Source organism: Chaetodon trifascialis, chromosome 2 (assembly GCF_039877785.1).
Source record: "Chaetodon trifascialis isolate fChaTrf1 chromosome 2, fChaTrf1.hap1, whole genome shotgun sequence".
NCBI classification, from domain to species: domain Eukaryota; kingdom Metazoa; phylum Chordata; class Actinopteri; order Chaetodontiformes; family Chaetodontidae; genus Chaetodon; species Chaetodon trifascialis.
In genome coordinates, this window is record NC_092057.1 from 6,766,754 (window position 1) to 6,785,068 (window position 18,315).

Consider the following 18,315-nt stretch of genomic DNA (forward strand, 5'->3'; position numbering starts at 1 on the left):
ACATGGTTGGCACCCATGCAGGCATGATAGCAGAACCGGGCACACCAGGTCACAAGAGTCAAATGTAGCCCAAAGGCACATTCCCAATAACACTAACATGCTCAGAAATCTTTGTCACAGGCAAACGATTTTAGAAATACGCATGCTGTCGTGATAAAATGAGAATCAACATGTTGGCACTAGACAAGCGACATGAATGTGTACTTATTCTCATTATAATCTTCAATATTTTCGTAAGGTCAAACTCCAGTTTTGGCGAGCGTCTTTCATTATTGTTAAATGCATAGTATTTGCATTCTCTGGTTGCCTTTGCAGTTTTCATTATTACATTTTTTAAGTTTCGCGACCACACTCAAGGTCTTCACAGAAGGCGGTTCATAGACGTGGTGCACCGAACTCTTTAGTCTTAAACAACTTTTGAAATGAACCACAGTTTGTTTGGCTGCGCTGTGCTCTGACGAATGCTGTGCCTGAGTTGCCCTCGCTCCCCTGAGCAGGCCCTTAAGACGTGTTTGCTGCCCCTAGTGGTTGATACGTGTCTCATTTTGAATTAAACACTTGGATCTCTATTATAAAAATGCACTGCTGTTTCTACCAGCACCCACAGGTGTCACCAGACCCACCAGGGCTGAAATCTAAAGTTTTATAACTTTAATGGACAGCGAAGCTTCTAACAGCCATCAGAACACATTTTTGGAGAGAGGGGGCTTATTGATCCACCGTCCTATTATAGACCTCCTCACTCCACCACCACCACCACCACCTCCTCCTCCTGTACTCCTCATCCGCTCCAGCCCAAGGACTGTTGTATGTTTAGTCACATTGCATATTTTAGCCTGCCATCTGGTCAGCCCTGCCTGGCACCACAGGGGGCCTCATATCCTCTCATATTCATATTCTGCTAGCATATTGTTCCCACTGCTTTTCTACAGTGCGGCCCCAGCACTTCTCCACTTCTTTATTTATTTCTACAGAAAAGGCTGGCTGGCAAACGCCCCCCCCCCCTAATCGGCGGCTCTTCCAGTTGTCCTATCAAGTGTAACCTGGAGGCCCCTAGTAGAGCAATTAGAGCGGCCTCCCTGCCCACCTCTTGTAATGAAGCCCAGCACATTCTGGAATCTATAGCCCCTTTAGTCTCCCCTAATGGGACATCATTATTGTCAAAGAAACAATGTAAATGGAAATGAACATACTCATTAGCCAGTCGCAGGGAGAAACCTTTGCCGCTCTCAGCTTGCATCTCCTGCTTCCAAACACGCACATGCACACACACACACACACACACACACACGCACACAAAACTGAACCTCCTCCCTTCAGCTTCTGCGGACTGCTGCTCCAGCTTGCTTTATTCCTCTGGTAGCGTGTTCATTTGTGTGTGCATGTGTGTGTACTGAGGAAGACAATGTGCATGTTTTACTTAAGGTGAGAGGGGAATGGAGTGAACGTGGATAATTCCATTATTGGCATTCACTCAGTGTTTCTGCAGATGTTAATTGTTGGATGGGTATGCATGTAAGTGAAGTGTGCTCAAGTTCTCACCCCAGTGCTTCTTTGCTTACCTGTCCCAGGGTGTACCTGTGCAGCGGTCCAGGTCTCTGTCCCCAGCCAGCAGTGTGGATTTGGGTAGTGGGAGGGGAAGAGGAGCAGAACGAAGGATTCAAGACCTTGAGGAGATGTTGCGGTTGAAGGTAACTGGCTAACATACATGAATACACATAATCTCCTTCCGTTTTCTCCCATCTACATTCATCTGTTTTTCCCCAACTCTTCTTCATGTCTACCTGTATGTCCTTTATTTTCTGCTGCCCACGTCGTCCTCTTTGCCTTTTCTCTCTCACTGTTTTCTCCTATATGTGTGTGACTGCTGACTCTCAGTGACTTTGAACTACTTAAAGGTATTGTTTGCTGAATAGGGTACATTCAATGGGATGGCGGTGTCCCGCTGACAGTTTGGGGCACTGGACAGGCCTAATGGAGCTGCTTGTTGCTCTGGCCACTATCTCACATATGATTGCTGCTATCAGCTGCTGGGCTGTAGGAAGGTCTGCAGCACTGTAACAGTCACAGTCTCCAAAGGGTTCAATTGCACCAGTGCCGCGACTGCCTCCTCCATGACCTTCTCTGGCAGTGTACTTCACACACACGTAGGCATACGTATGTGCACACAAACAGAGCGTGCGTAGGCAGTGAAGCAGCAGGAGAGGAGCTGCTCCGGTGAAAGTGGATGCAGCAGGATTTTTTTCCCCATAAACGAATCAGCTTTATTGGTCCTTTAACCTTCGCATGCTCTATGACGTCTTTCCTCCACTATTCCTCATTCCCACGTCTTTTTTTCCCCTCTCTCTCAAAATTTACTGCAAGCAAAATACACTACCTCTACCCTATGGCCTTTTTAAGGTCTGAAAATGTGTCTTTCTCTCTTTTATTTTACGTCAGCAGAGTATGTTTTCCTCTCCCATTGTCTGTATTTTATTTCCCCTATAGTTGTCCTCCTCCCTGCTTTTCCTTATTCCTTCCGTCTTTCAGGCTGACCAGTGAGAGTGATTATGCAGAGGTCACCTCCCTTTCAACACAATCCCAGGAACACATTAGGCATCATTTTCTTGTCAGAGCTGAAGTGTCTGAATTACATCACCAGCAGACACCTAGTGCTCAATGTAGATTCAGAGGACACGCATGACTGTCTTAGTTAATGGTGCCATTTACGTGTCTGCCAGTTGAGGGGCATTTACCAAAGGTATGCACAGACAGACTGTGATTGTCAACTCAAATCTGTGACCACATTAATAAGGGCGTAAGTTCAGAGCCTGATTTAGTGCCTTGATCTAGCATTGAGCAACGTGCCCTCCATCAGCTGCAGTTGAGACCTCACCTCCAGCGTCTTGCAGCGCTACTTCACTGTGTTCCGTCCGTTGTTCTCCAGTTGATCCTATCCAATTCTTTCCAATAGAATGCCTTTCAAATTGGGTACGCCAGCCTGTACCATTGACATGTTGACCTTAGCAGCTAACAGCAGCAGACAAACAAACAATTCTCATAATAATGGCCTCTTTTTTTTTTCTTCCGCACACTTTCAAGTAAACAGTAGCTGTTGCTGTGTAATTATTTTTCAGCTTGAGAACGTCCACAGATGTGTATGCTGGCTGAGTAAGGGGGTTATATTGATCGGTGGGCAAGGGTCTGTGGCCTGATGACCAGAGCCAGGCTGCCCAGGGGAAGCTCTATAAGGAGCCTGGGAAGCCATGATGTGGCTAATGCCCTGCCACTTGCTCCATCCTGCCCCCTCCTCCATCAGTCAGCCTCAACTCTTCTGTGTCCTCCCCCAGCTCCTAGTTCCACCAGTTCACACTGCCCTGGTCTGGCCCCTTTCATTAGAGCCTTGTTTTTGAGAGGTTGGGGGCAGCTTGAAGGGGCCGAGGATGTCTTGTAGATGTCCTCTGTGAATAATCCGCACAAGGGAAAATCCATACTTGTCACATTGGCAGTGTGAATGTGCACTGTGTGTGTGCGCGCACACACCGGTTGTGTGTCTGGCGCATGTTTGTGTGCTCTCTCTGTTCTCTTTGTCCTTGTTAATAATAACAGGGCTGAGGGCTCGCATTTCCCTCTCTGCAGGGCAGCCGTGTCATATCAGCAGTAAACAAGCTCCTTCCCTTCAGAAAGCGCTCGACAACTCTCCCTAGCCTTGGCCACTCAAGCAGAAACCTGTCCTGCACTCTTCCTTTCACTTTCTCTTTTGCTTTCTCTTTCTAGTTTCTCTGTTCTCTCTCTTTCGTCTATTTTCATCAGCCGCCTTTCTCTCCTCCTTTGCTCTCTTTCCACCTCTGTTTGTCCTGCCTGTTGAAAGTGTTTTCTCCCTCGCCCTCGCTGTTAAGGTCAGTGTGATGGGGAGGAGGGCTGCCCCTGACAAGAAAAATCTATATATCGTCTTCTCTTACTCCTTCTTTAAAGCTGGAGCCCAATCTCGCTGTGTTTTAATAGCTGTCAACAACAGTGTCAGCAACAAACCCACCGCTGCAGCCCCCACCAGCACCAACACGTGCTGGTCATCACTTGGTAACTCCAGTGAGTGACTTTCTTTGTTGGTTAAAGAGAGTGTGCGTGTGTGTGCGCTTGCTGTTCTGTGGCACCATTGGCTCGTCATGTAGATGTGGTTCTTTAATGATGTCTCAGTTGTCCAGTGAGAACGCTTGTCAGGGAGGAAGGTGAACCTGCTGCTTTCTGTCAGGCAAAGATGTTCCAGCTGCAGACCACTTTAAATATGTAGACAGTGAGGGGCTTTTCTCAACTTCCCCACCGCACTGCTGCGCCACGAAGCCGACTCCCTTTCTCAATTAAGTTATGTTGCATTTGACGTGTATCACATTTTGGGAAGAAACTGATCTTGTCACTGTGCCTTGCAGATGGAGGAGAACGAGGAGCTGAGAAGAGCTCACGATAAACGCCGCGAACGCCTTCGTCTGATTCAGACCCACTACAAGACCGTCAGAGAGCAGCTGAAGGAGATGGAGAAATCAAATGGCCTGTGAGTACACAGTAACGAGCTCCTGGTACAGAAAAATGTGACCAAATAAATGCACACAATGCACAGGATTGCATTCATGACACAGGGAGGTAACAGTAAGTTGGATATCTTCAAGTTCCTCCTAGCAGCAGTCAGTAAGAGGTGTTTCAAAGCACGTAACGTACCTTGCCTTATGTTAAAAGCCCTTGTGAAATGCTACAACCCTCTGAAACCGCTCACAAATAGTCTTAGGGCCTCACCGCTCTCCACATGTTGTCTGACAAGACCTAAGTGCTGGATCTGGGAAAGCGGGAGAAATTCCTTCCTTTGCCTTTGAAAAGCTCAGAGGTTTTAAGCCCAGTCAATTTGGGCCGTTTTGTGCCAAATGTGTGTGTGCTTCTGCGTATCTTCTCCCTCAGCGTTCATTAGGATGTGAGAGCCAGAGGCTGGAGGTGTCTGGTCCTGGGGGGTGCAAGGTGTTTGAGAAGGCCTGTGGAGGGAGGAGGACGGGGGAGGGCCATTTCCTGCTTCGACCTGTTATCTTCAGCAGAAACCGCAGGATTTTTACACAAAGCTGAAAATGTGATGGGAAATGTCATTAATATCAGGGCCCTGTTCTCTTCATTGTCTCGCCCAGTCTTTTCCCACTTTTCCCGTCTCTGCGTCTTCTCTCCAACAGCGTCGCTGAGTCCATTTTAAAGTGTAACTAAAGGTGCATACTGTATGTTTGGTGGCCGCGCGGGAGCAAAGTGTTGACCCCGTCAGCTGTTTTCTCTCTGGGTTAATTAAAGAAAACAGCGGTGCAATGTGAGCCCGTGTGAAAGTGGAGTGAGAGAGGGAGAGCGTGCTCGGTGCGAGGCTCGACTCAGCTCATGTCAGCTCAGCGTGGCTCAACAGCATGTGTCTGAGACAGTGGGAACAAAGACGCAGAGGAAACTCAGAGTCAACACCAGTTGTGCCGCCGTTATACGTTTCAGCAGGTTATCAAAGAAATGTTCTGCATGGTGAAATAATGCACTTTTGGCACAGATTGCATGAAGACCTTGATTTTGTGAGAAGAAAACATGTATGTTTATATAAAAAGACAAACCGGCTGGTGGTTGAGAGCAAAGAAGACCTAATAAGATTGTAGCATCAGCGTCAGTGCAGCTGTATTTCATGACTGATTTGACATAAAATTGATGCAATAGGCAGCTTTGCCCTTTTCAGTCAGAGCCCTCCATGGCACCAGCCAGTCACTCAATGTTATGATCCTGGCATTCATTTGGCATTAAGCCCCATCCTTAAATAGCTGCCTAAACCCACTGGGGTAATGCCAGCCTGAATGAGAGACAATAGAAAATGACTTAAATACTCCCATTAGTGCTTGGAAATCAGGGCCCTAACAAGTCAGTGGGGATAGGCGTCGAGTCTCATTGCTTTTCCAGCTTGTTAGGGATTTCCCTGCAGCTTCCATGCTGTGTTGTTGCCTTTTTGGAAAGATGCGGGGGGTCGTTTTTGTTCCCCTTTTGTGTACAGGACCAAAAGAAAAGGCTGTGATGTGTCTCCGTCCTTACCTGCCACAAATACTTCAGTTTATATACACAGTACACGCCAAATAAACTTTATTAGAGTTAGACTCTGCCGTCATTTTCACACCTTCCAGACTTTTCACACCTTCCCTCTTATCAATCTTCACCTCTAATCAGCAGGATAAGGTGTTGCATTAGACAATTGGTTGCTGCACTGCGAGCTGAGTGATGTCATCAGTGTGTGTGCTAGCCAGTCCCGCCCAGGATGAAACCACCAGCCAATCACAAGGCAGACGAAGGGTTCGTTGGCTCATCAGCATGCAGGCGGTGAGCAGTAGGCCAGTCCCAGTGAAACCACACTGCCATTCACCATTACCACCATATTTTCCTAAAATGGCATGAAGGAGCTGCAGAAAAAGCCAACTTCATCTTTATATTAGAGAAGGGAAAAAGTTTTTTAATCAGACTGGGGATGATGGGGGTGAGCAAATAAAATTAAAGGTTATTAAAGCATCCGTACTCTGATCAAAGTTGCGCCCATAAACAGATTCCCCCTGAATCAGAGCAATTAGCCGCAGCGGCGTGGAAAAGTTCTCTCTATTTCCTCCTGCTTAATAATGGAAACTAGGATACCATAGGGGAGGAAGCACTGAGGCCTGAAGAAGATAGCTCTCTCATGGCTCCATGTTCAACAGCTTTTAGGCCCACTGTAAACAAATTAAAATGTATAAAGCTTTACCGTGACTTAATAAAGCTTCATACACCTTTCATAAGGAATGCAGCTGATACACTACATACCTAAAAATCACACAGAGACAATTCAAACAGAGCTGTGGGTGAAATATCATGTACTTTTACAGCTGCAGGCAGTGTGAAGATCGCTTAGGCTGAATTTGCTCTGTGCTCGCAGCAGAATGAGTAAAAGTGTATCAGTCTCTGTGACTATACAGTGAGATTATCCGTTAAGTAGCTTTGCACTCTGGGAAACTAACCCGAGCCCACAGATAGCACACACATACACTACAAATAAGTTCAAGGGCTCCAAATTGCTCACAGGGGCATTAGCAGTATTAAATGAAAACATTTGCCGTTCCTCAGTAGCCTCCAACTCCCAGGCACCGGGATTTAACTAGTATTAGCGTAGCGTGGCTGTGTCTACATAGCCAATAATGACCATAGAAAAAGGAGCCCTCTGCAATAGCAGTGACCCTCACAATCCATTTCCACACCTCCACCTCATTGAGTAAAAATGAGAAACAGCAGCGTGTGCGTCGGTGTGTGTGTGCGTGTGACAGAAACGGTGTTCTCTTCTCATCTGCTGCTTTCGCAATCTGGATTTCTCACTAAAAGCCATTTTAGTTTGCAAATTAAAGGCTAATTGGAATCGAATGTGTTGGGCTAAGGCTGATTGATGAGTTGCGTGTGTGCAGGGATGCAGTTGGGAACAGCAGGGACAGTGTGTGTGTGAGCGTGTGTGTGTCTGTGCGTGAGTTGAAGGGGAGGTTCAATGGAAGGGGGCAGCCACTGAGCACAAAGTGTCATTAAGTATTCATAAGTGAGGTGTAGACATTTGAATGACCTCGTTTGCGAGTGTGTTTTCGCCATTATTTACATTTGCATGGCACTCAGGGAACGGTCCACCGCCCTGCCGCACGGGCAGTGCCCTGGGCTCTTACAAACATGCATACGTGGGTACATGATTTGCCACTGAAATGTCAAAGTCAAGGCTGCTCATTTGAATACTGCTAAAGATGGCTGAATAACAAAAACAGAGTGAGATTAAGGGGCCTTGTTACCCCACGTGAATTGGCCAGAGGCAACAAGGTGATGTACAGTACCAAACATTTTCCCTTGTTAGTATGTTTTCTTTCCACGTGCGTCATAAGTGAGGCTCGCCTCTGCGTTTGTACTTTTGTCTCATGTGCTGTGTGTGCGTCCAGGCCGAGTGGGAGGATGAAGCGAGCAGATCCGCGGCAGCTCAGACAGGAGGACAGCGATGCGGTGTGGAACGAATTGGCCTACTTGAAAAACCTCACCAGGAAGCTCTCCGTCGAAAAGTAAGTCACCTGCTGTCAGAGCTGTCTGCCTGAAATATAGGTAACACCAGCACCGAGTGTGCATACACACATTTGTTTAAAACTCCTCTCCCTCATGCGTGTGCGCACACACCGGCGCGCACTCCCACTGTCCCTTCTTGTTTGTGGGTGTTAACATTTGAGCGTGCCCTTCCCAGCTTCACAGCATCCACCTAGCCCTCCACATCATTACCAGCCAGCGGGGGCCAAAGCAGGATCATTAGACTTGATGCTCATTTGTAAAATTGGCTGCCCAAAAATTCACACATAAAAGTGCAGGAAGTAAAATCACATTATCAGAATCCCTGGCTGTGTCTTTGTGAAAAAACTGCATTTTTAATGGAACATTTATGCCAAACTTTTGTCCTGTTGCTGGTGTTGTTAAGTGAGTGTCAATAAGATACTTCACATACTTACAGTCTGTAAGCTGTGACTGTTTTAAACGCTTTTCTGCCTTTTCATTTCATTTCTTTCTTTGTTGCTTGGTTTTTCCTTTTCTCTCTCTCTGTCTGTCTGTCTTTCCTTCCTCCCGTCTTGTAGTCTGTCTCTGGGTGTAGTACAGCCATTGTCTTGTTTGATCTTGAGAAGCCCCTGTAACTGTACCACTAACACTGACCCTCTATGATGCTACACAAAGCTTGGCCTAAAGCCACAGTCTTCCTCTCTCCTTTCTCCCCCAGCCTTCACCTCTCCTCACCTCTTCCCTCCTCGATCCTGTGCCTCTGTACCCTTCTCTTCCCCTCTTCCTACTCGTCTTCCCAGTTGCCTCCCTCCGGCCCTCTGATGCTGCAGTAGACTGAGGCCAGATTTCTGGTACTTGCCCCCCACCCCGTCTACCGCTTTTCCCTCTGCTCACCCCCCTGCCCTGTCCTCCTAATCCCAGCTGAGCTCATTATGATATAGCCCGGCTGCCTCTCTCCAAGCCTGAGCTGTCTGAGCTAATTACAGGCTAGCAGCCCTAGTGCCGCCGATGCTGCCTGTTAAGGGATGTCCATCCGCCTGCCTGCCTGCCCGGCCACGACTAGAGCTGAGCACTGGATGGTCGGGGGTGGGGGTGGGGGGCTACAGTGAACACTCAGGGTCCTTGGAACTGACCTGCAAGGGGAGGGATGGAGAGCGGCTGGCCTCTTTCCTAGCTGTGTAACTGGCCTGTCCTCCGGGGTTAGTGTTGATCCCCTTCATGTGCCCCTGACCAGCTCCACCTCATCTCCTCCATTCCTGCCCCCAGGGCCCCTCCTTACCCGGGTGGCTGGTGCAAAGTAAACTTGGCTGGGGTCTTTAAACTTGTGCTTTAGAAAAACTCTTGGTTCCAGGGCACACATCTGCACACACACATAGCTCAGTGTGTTAAACTGAGCAAAAGCACACTAGCTGTGTTTATTCCATCTCTCACTTTCTTCCAGACCTGTTGTGAAAAGGAGCAGGAGTGAGCAGACAGGGTTGTCAGGATTATGAATGAAGCCAGCTTAACCGACACAGCTTTACTTTCCTGCGATGCAAATTTCTGTCGAGAGACAACAGAGAAGGCGAAAGTGTGTGCTTCATCGTGCTGCAACAACAAGAGTTTGTGGAAGCGTAAGTGCCAGGGAACTCTTGGGGCAAGCAGTTGCAGCTTGTTGTTCCATTGACCGTATTATAATGATTGTGCTTGTGAAGGTTATGCTAGATAAGTGTTAGAAATTAACCACTAATGGCTAATTAACTCCTGGCAGCTGAAAAATTTAGGGCCAAATAAAGGCCCCTTATAAAGCTTTAAATGCGTAGTGGCAGCCTTTAGAGGAGAGTCTCTCTTAAGATTCTCCATTTGTTTCTCATTCACTCTTCCTCATTGTCATGATATTGTGCACAGATGCTCCCCATCACCTCCTCCAGAAACAGCACTTGTAAAACACTGTCTTGAGGCCCAAATGACCATTTCCCAGAATGAATATTGCTGAGATAACTCCTGCACAGTGGGTCCCTACCGTGTTAAGAGGAGGTTATGAAGCCCACGCCCTCCTCTAATCTCTGCACTTGAATTAGAGGTTGAGAAAGAAGGTGAAACAGGTCTGTTTGTCTGTTTGTCCGCTCCCTTGGCAGATTTACTCAGGATGCAGTGAGCAAAGGGAAAGTTTGAATTGCACATGACGATCCAAGGTTCATGAGCCCCTGCTTGGCTGAGGAGACTCAGCCCTTTAATAAATACAAATTCATTGAGGCATTGTGGCCAAAACCAATGGTGCAATAAGTAATAATTACATATTATGAAGACTCAATTTGTAATCAGGCGTCAGTCAATAGGTTGAGAAACAGTTTATTAAAACTATAACCTGAATGTTGGATTGATTTTTAACATGTGAACAACTCATTATTCATTGTTATTGTAATGTGTTAATGATGAGATAAGGTCTATAAACAGGGCTGATCAAGACTAATTTTAACAAGTTTCAACACACATGCAACTATCAGCATGTGAGTGTGAGATCACACTTTTTTCACGAGTTAAACATTAAACGCACTGATGAGAAACTTCTCAAGGCGGGACTACTCGTCTCTTCTTGTCAGTAGGTACACAGGACAGAAAGAGGAGGTCAGGTTAGCCTGGGAAATATTAGCTGTTTCTGGGTGAATACATTTTAATGTTATTTATAAAAGGGATGCTAAGAAAAAAAAAGGGCAACGAGAGTGCTGAGCTTTCAAGTTTCATCCGGAAGATCACGTTTAGGTAGAAAGTAGCTTAAAAACACGCACACAAAGGGAAACCATCTACTGTGCAGAAGCTGAAACTGACACAGTTAGCTGATCACTACCATCAGCTGTCAATACAAACATATTATTAGACCATGAGCACTTATTCAAACCAATAAGCAACCGCAGTCAATGAAAGTCAGACAAGCTTATCCTATTTTAGCAGTTAGCAGGTGTTTCTGTGGTGGTGACCAGTCGATAAAAATGTACATACAGTATTTGAATTAAACAGAAGTATTACTGCAGACTCTGTTTAAGAAATATTAACATTTGCTCACACGTCCGCAGAAACACAAGAACAGGATGACAGATGTCATCTGTCAACAGGTTCTGTCAATTCAGCATCAATATAATCCTTAAAGACGTGTTTCCCTCCAGATTCTCCAGAGTCACCTCAGCTCCCGACCAGTGGGAACGAGAGGCGAACTGCTGGTTGGTGCATCAGATGGATGCGAATGAAACCGACTGATAACACGATTAATTCATCGGGGGAAAAAAATTGGATGCATCCGCTGAACACATCAATAATGAGTTCACTGCATCCTTTTGAATTTTAACGAAGGGCGCAGACGTATCAACATCACTGTAAATTGAATATTACTGAATGCTGTGTAGAGAAATTTGGCGAGTCAGATCTCTTTCTCCATGCAGCAGTATGATGCATTGCTTGATTGAAACTGGGAAATAAGGTTTAGGGAAATAATAGTTTAGAATAAGGAAATCTGCAACTTTACAAAAGAAATCGTGAAACGTTGCAACATGAAATTTGGAAATTTTGGATAAGTTTTACTTTCCTGTCACTGAAAAAGCTGTCGGCAGGACTGAATGTGTCTGTGGCAAACCCAGAAATCAGTGTGGATTAGAAATGGTGCAGTCAAGTTGACTTTGTCTGAAGCACCCATCTCTCTAAAATAACCTCTCCTTTATGTAACCGTGTGATTATTATGCGCTGACAGAATCTGGAATGAGGACCCATTTCTCAACATTTAACCAGTTTAAAATATCTCTCAGACGCGAACTGCTTTTCAGGCAAGAGGCAGAGAGAAACTAGTCGACACCAAGGATGATTGTTGATTGAGATTTCCTTCTGGTTATAGTAAATGGCTGGCAAGCAACCACGGACAGGGTGGGCTTGAGGATTCGCTGTGGGATCATTCTATCTGCCTCATTATGCATCTGTCTGCAGCACTCCATGTCCATGCTTGTTAATTGTTGTTAAAGGTCTGTTGCTAAAAAGAGGCAGGGATTATTTAGGCCCAATAAACAGAATAAACACACGCAGCGCACCCTCAGACTGAAGATGCTACACTCAGACGACATCAAAGCATAAATTAGCCAGCGATTACTGGGGAAAAAGCCTTTGAGATCATTTGTACTGCAGCAGCAGTGGAAGCTCCCGCGCAGAGAGTGACCATTATGGACGTGAACCTCCCCAGTAAGCGACGTTGACTCTAATTACGTTTAATAAAGTTTACCCTGATGTTCCTCATATTTCTCTATTTCTTTTCGTTTCATCTTGATTTGCTAAAAGGTATTAGAAGTAATGAGAGTCTTTTGCCCCCCGGACCAAGGCTTAGTTAGAGGAGGGACACATTTGCCCACACGCACACACACAAACAGCATGTTTTATGCATGTTTTTATATCAGACAACTACGGTTTTTCCTTCATTAATATTTGGTCAATTAATTATTGTCTAAAAAAAAAAAAACCTGGTTTATACTTAGTTATTAATTGCGATGTGAGCTTCAGTGCATCATTAAGTTTTAGCTACAGTAGCCTTATAATAAGATAAAATTAGAGCATAAAGAACACAGTTAATCCAGACTTCAGCCATGAAATGTACACATACAGCAGAGGATGTAATGTGCCCACAGTATTTCTCTTCATATTCAAACAGTCATGGACTTTTGAGGTGCTGTTTACTTAAACAAAAGTCTTCTTCTTCCTGTTTAATGAATACAAAATGATGCTATTCTTTTATTGCGTATTAGGATACCTCGCGGCATCAACAAGCCTCTTATACAGGGAATGCTGTGGACGTCTTAAGTTGTTTCCACCAGTGGTTATTGCATGAATCCCCATTTGCCTCAGCTGTCAGCGGTCTGTGGCTGGAGACTCTGCCGCTGCATTGCCTGCTGGTAGAGTACAGCACCGAGCCATGTAAACTCCACCAGTTAGCATTTCTGCTGACAGCAGTGGCTTATCCACCCAAACTCCCCCCATGAATGAGCAGCCCTCTAGCCTAAGCTTAACCATAGGGGAATCCCCACCACACCCCCCAAAAACAAGTTGCTTTCCCCAGCGATGAAAATGCCAGAGGTGTTTTCGCTCTCTCACCCAATTCCCTGTTCTTCCTGTGTATTTTTATGTGCCGAGCAAGAAACCAAGAGGCGCCTGGCATGTGAGAGCAACAATGGCTGCAGATGATGTTGTGTTGTACACCCTTGTGGATGGAGGCTGGCAGTTTGTGCTCTAAGCTGTGTTAGGTGCAGCACAGGTAGAGACGAGATCAAATGACATGGAGTGGATAGCTCAGGGCTGAAGTTCTAGCGCTGCACGAGAGAGAAAATGTTTTCAAAAACGGGGCCAAAAGAGCGACGTGAGACACAGACTTGCATTGCAGACCACATTATTACCAAACATAACACCTGTCTGTTGCCTTTAGTTTGGTTTCTGCCAAGAAACTTCATTTGCTTTCATGCCTGCTGAGTGTTATTCCACCTTAGGTAAAGCGGGCGAGTTGAGAGGGAATTGAAAATTGTCCGGCTAGCTTCATTTGATTTATCATCCTGATTTTTGATGTGAAATGCTCTATAGGAGAAGAGGCTGTAGAGAAGCTTTTCTGCACTCTGATAGCTCGGGTATGACAGGAAAGCTTGGTTTCATGTAGGGTAAATTTCAGGTTTGTGGATGTAGTCGGGAAATCTTTTTCAGGTGGAGGCTGTAATGTGATGCAGATCTAAAACGTATCTTCTTGAGGCTGAGATTTAGCTCAGTGCTGCCTAAACATCGCTTCCAATTCTCAGAGATGCTCTGTTCCCATCACGCGGACACCAATAGGCTAAAAATAGTAAGCATCTGTTTATCGAATAATTTACTCACACGAGGAAGCAAAGTGTGAGGAGTGAGACTGCGAGGGGAGAGTGAAGCAAACGCCATTCAAGGAGGAGATATTTGTTTTTGCAGTTAAATGAAACCGTGGTCGCAAAAAGAAAGGAAAAGAGAAAAGGTGTGGTTGCATTCAATGCTGTAATTAATGAGAATTTTCCATCATTGACCAAATTAACCAAAAGCGTTGACAGATCCTGTAATCCCAAATTTTGACACGAAGCCATTCACATCACGTCACTTCACAAAACTAAAGCAAATGAGAGAAAATGTCATAACAGTGACTTCAAACATACAACAGGGCCCCCAAACCAGTGTTTAAATGTCTTCATTAATTTGTACTTTGACCAAATTACCTTGGCGAATATTGATCTGGTCACATCCTGAGCTCTTCTAATTCCCCATCTACGGCACGCACTGTAACAGCTGAGTGTTGCTGAAAAAGGACGCAATAGTCTTCCATCTCCACGATGTTGTGATGTGAAACCGGAGGCCCCGGTTGGCCGCTGAGCTCCATCTGATATCTAATCCCGTCTCCATCCAAGAAAGTATGCTTATCCTTCAACAAAATTGAGTGTTTTGCATATGAACTTTGGTTTAGCGTCAATACCATCAGCATCCGAAAAGGCATAAAAGAGAAACATGAGATGGAACAGCCTCCCTCCACATACTGCATATTTCAGCCCATTTGTCCCATTAACATCCTGGACACATAAGGCAGCGCTGGTGCCTCATCGACTTGAGTTCATTTATGGAGGAAAATCTATAGAGGAGCGACACATATCCATCTGCTTCCTCACCCCCCCCGGGGAAAGTCATTTGTGTACTTATTTAAGCTGCGGTCAGCCATTAGACCAGGCCTCTGCTGGACTGTGTGGGCTAAGAAGCTAATTACTTTCTTTCCCTGCACTGTGGCGATAACTTTTCCCAAGTCATTTTCTTGGCATATGTATGGAAAAATCTCTTGGTTGATCTAGCAAAATTAGATTAGTTGAAACAGGTGTCTAGTTTGAGTTAATTGGCATTATGCTCATCACGGTTCACCGTAGCCACAAATGCCCTGTTACCCCTCAAACGCTTCGGAGTGTATCACGCGTGCTGCGCTCGCCGCGTGCCGTAAGAAGTCAATCAGAAGGAAGACCTGCTGTTGTAATGAGGTTAACCGAGGGAAGAATGCCACTACAGTAGCAGCAGCTTGTTTCCAGTGTTTCCCTTTGACTCTGTGGAGCAGAGGGGAGGGAAATGAGGTGTGTGTTTCAGGTGTGGTTGTCTCAGTGGGCTTGTGTGTATCCTCAGTAGACTTCAGTTGGGGTCCTAATAATAACTTGAAAGTGCAACGTCTTGAGCATGGCTCCACATAATTAGCCTTTAGCAGGAATCAAGCTAATTGCAGAGAGGTAATTGTGCACACTTTCCAGCCTGTCTGTTACACACACGCGCACACACACGCTGCCGCACACTGTACTTTCCCACCTTGGTGTTTCATGTTGCTTGTCACTTTGATTTCCAGATGAATTAAAAAGCATTTTAATTAGCTGATTTTTTTTCACCATGTCGTCTTTTCTGCTGGGAAGAGGAAGCCAGCGCGTAAGATCCCAGTTAAAACGTTGCATTAAAAGTTTCTACAATAATTGAGTCCACAGTGGAATCGAGAGAGATATTTGTGGAGATTTAAAAAGATACTCATTATGCTGTACGATGCTCGAGTTGGTCGTGCTTTCATACTTATTGTTGTTATTCCATTCATATCTGAGGAACGATAGATTTGACGTAAGAGGAAAAGTTTACCGTGTGTGTGACTGCAGAGCTGGTCTGGAGGAGGAGCTGGACATGCTGCGAGTCCAGGCTGCGATGGACCGGGCCACAGTGAAGGAGCTCCACCTGTGTCTCGCCAGTGAACACCAAGGTGAGACTTTTTTTTTCCATTTATATCAGAAAAGCTTTATGGGAACTTAAAAACAGCCTTATGAAAATGATTCTTTAAAATCAGTTTTGTCTTTTTCCGTTCATGATTTGATCTGAAATATTTTGCTTAAATTGAATTTATTCTTCATTAATTTCACAGTATTGCTCTCTACGATGTTACCAAAGAGTGCTGCCGCAGTAGAAAGCACTGAAGTCTCACCTGTAATGGTGGGAAAGTATGCCTGTTTAACATGACAGCACCTTTAAGCTATCCTCTCACCTCTGGCCGTGTGTGTTAGTGAGCAGAATTAATAAGACAACTCCCAGTGGAATTAATAAGACAACTCAATTAAGACTTGATCAACTCCTTGCAAATTGATTGGGAGATCAAGTAGTGTTCATCTTGTCTGCATACATCATTCCCAATGTTAAAAAGCACATCGCTTTCAATCAAGTCTGGGAGCTTTTGTCAGACGCTGACCGCTGCAACCGCTGCCTTTAATTAACTAGTTCAATAACAAATCTGTCCTAGATCACTTTAATTTTCTTCACAACCAATGATGGTGTCGAGTGGAGATGCAAGTATGTGATTTAAAGGATATGCACTAATTAAAATAGTGGATCCTCTCCTATTGACAGTCTAGTCAGGAATACCAGGAAATGATCTCCTTCAGAAGGACTTACTTAGTTTTACATCTTGTCAGACAAATAATCGCTAAATATAAATGTTACCCACGAGCCTGAGTATCTGCTCTCGTCTTCAGTGTTCAAATCATTTTTCACTTTCAGAGCAGTACTGTATATGAGTGGCCTCGCAAAGATGTTGTGTGTTCGACTGGCCTCAAGAGCGGCTTCACGCAGTGTGTTCTGCAGCGCTGTTGTTTGTGTTGTGTTACCATTCATGTTAAAGTTGCAGTCTCTCATGCACTCATGGTACCACAGCAATCTTAAAAAGTCATACATGAAATGATGTGAAGTCGCTGTGAGCTTGCAGGATGATAGCTGATATTCAGATGAACGGTGGTATCATCACAGTTATCACAATAACCAGTGTCACGCTGAACAGGAGCACACCTGCAAGATGGGAAAAAGGACAAAAAGCACTTTATGTTCCTCACTTGATAAATAGAAAACTGACTTCAATGTTCAGTGTGTAGGATTTAGTTGCAGCTATTGGTGAGGTTGCAGATTGCGACCCACTGTTGGCCACTATAAAACTTCAAAGGAGCCAGTGTTAGGTTTGTCCGCTCTGGGCTACTGTAGAAACATCACAGTGCAGCATGGTGGACTCCACGGAAGAGGACCCTCCCTGTGTAGATATAAAGAGCTCATTCTAAGGTAACAAAATGTGTGATTATATGCAAATCAAAACATAGTCAAGAATATTTATATTCCATTTCTGCCAGCAGATCTGCCTAAATCTTACACTGTACCTTTAAATGTAGTTTCACTTTATGTTATTAAAGAAAAAGACAAAGACTGTCAAAAAAAATGAGTTAGAAATAATAAATAAATGTTTTGTTGAAGATAATCTTAACCATAAAGCGTGTGAGGCAGTAAATGCCAGTTTTCATTATTATTAACTTGAATTAAGGCTGTAACATTTTGGTGTATATATTTAGAGTATTTACATCTGGACAACAACCAGAGAGTCAACATCGAGTAAACATTATTAAGAAAAAAGTGGTCGCAGCACTTGCTCCTGAAGAGCCTCTGTGACCCGAACAAAGGGATGGAGGGTTGAAGCGCTCACGCCGGGATCACACTAACCAAAGGCAGCAGATGAAAGGAACGGGGCCTTTGTGCTGCAGCCCGTGAGGAGACGTGGGAGGGACGTTAATATATGCCGCAGTGCCAGGACCTCCTCCAACACTGAGTGACTAGGGAGCCACCACGTCTTCTTATCAAGGTAGTGCTGAGGTGCCAACTCCCAAGCCACCAGCGCTGGAGCTGGATAATTGTCTCCCAACCTGGTTATGTATCCAACGAACCCAGCAGCCCTCCTGTCCTATTTGGTGCTCTGTCTGATTGAATGTGACACGCTGGGAAGACAAAAGAGCCGGCTAATTCAAAGTAACAAACTTCCCTGGGCCGAGCGTCAAATGCAAAGCGAGGGAGCAGCGGATCCTCACTGCATAACCCTCTCTCTTCTCACTCTCTCCTTCTATGGCCTCTTTTTCCGCTCGCTCTCCGAAAGATCAACTGACCTGAAAAGTCAAGGTCCTGAATATTTAATGTCTCCACCCTCGTTGAACAAATTATTTTGGTCGTCCTGCCATGAATGTTTAACAGGAGAGAATGAAAGGCCGTAAGTTTGATATTGTTTTGTGTTCTTTGCATCTCGGCGAGCAGAGAAGACGCTGCTGCTCGTGCAGGTGTGAGTGTGTGTGTGTGTCGAGCAGTGACACAGAGGCTTGTTGCATTGTGTATGCGCACATGAATATGTGTGCATCAAATCCCCAAGCACTTTGACTCCTGCAT

General features: G+C 45.2%; 1 protein-coding gene across 1 annotated transcript in view; it reads left to right on the forward strand.

The window, feature by feature from the left end:
* cntln (centlein, centrosomal protein) overlaps window positions 1-18,315 on the forward strand; it is an 80,556-nt gene that overhangs the window by 26,424 nt on the left and 35,817 nt on the right. Inside the window, exons 10-13 of the mRNA XM_070983598.1 lie at window positions 1,572-1,691; window positions 4,407-4,528; window positions 7,959-8,075; window positions 15,735-15,835. Coding sequence (XP_070839699.1) covers window positions 1,572-1,691; window positions 4,407-4,528; window positions 7,959-8,075; window positions 15,735-15,835 — 460 coding nt within the window. The remainder of the gene's footprint in view (window positions 1-1,571; window positions 1,692-4,406; window positions 4,529-7,958; window positions 8,076-15,734; window positions 15,836-18,315) is intronic.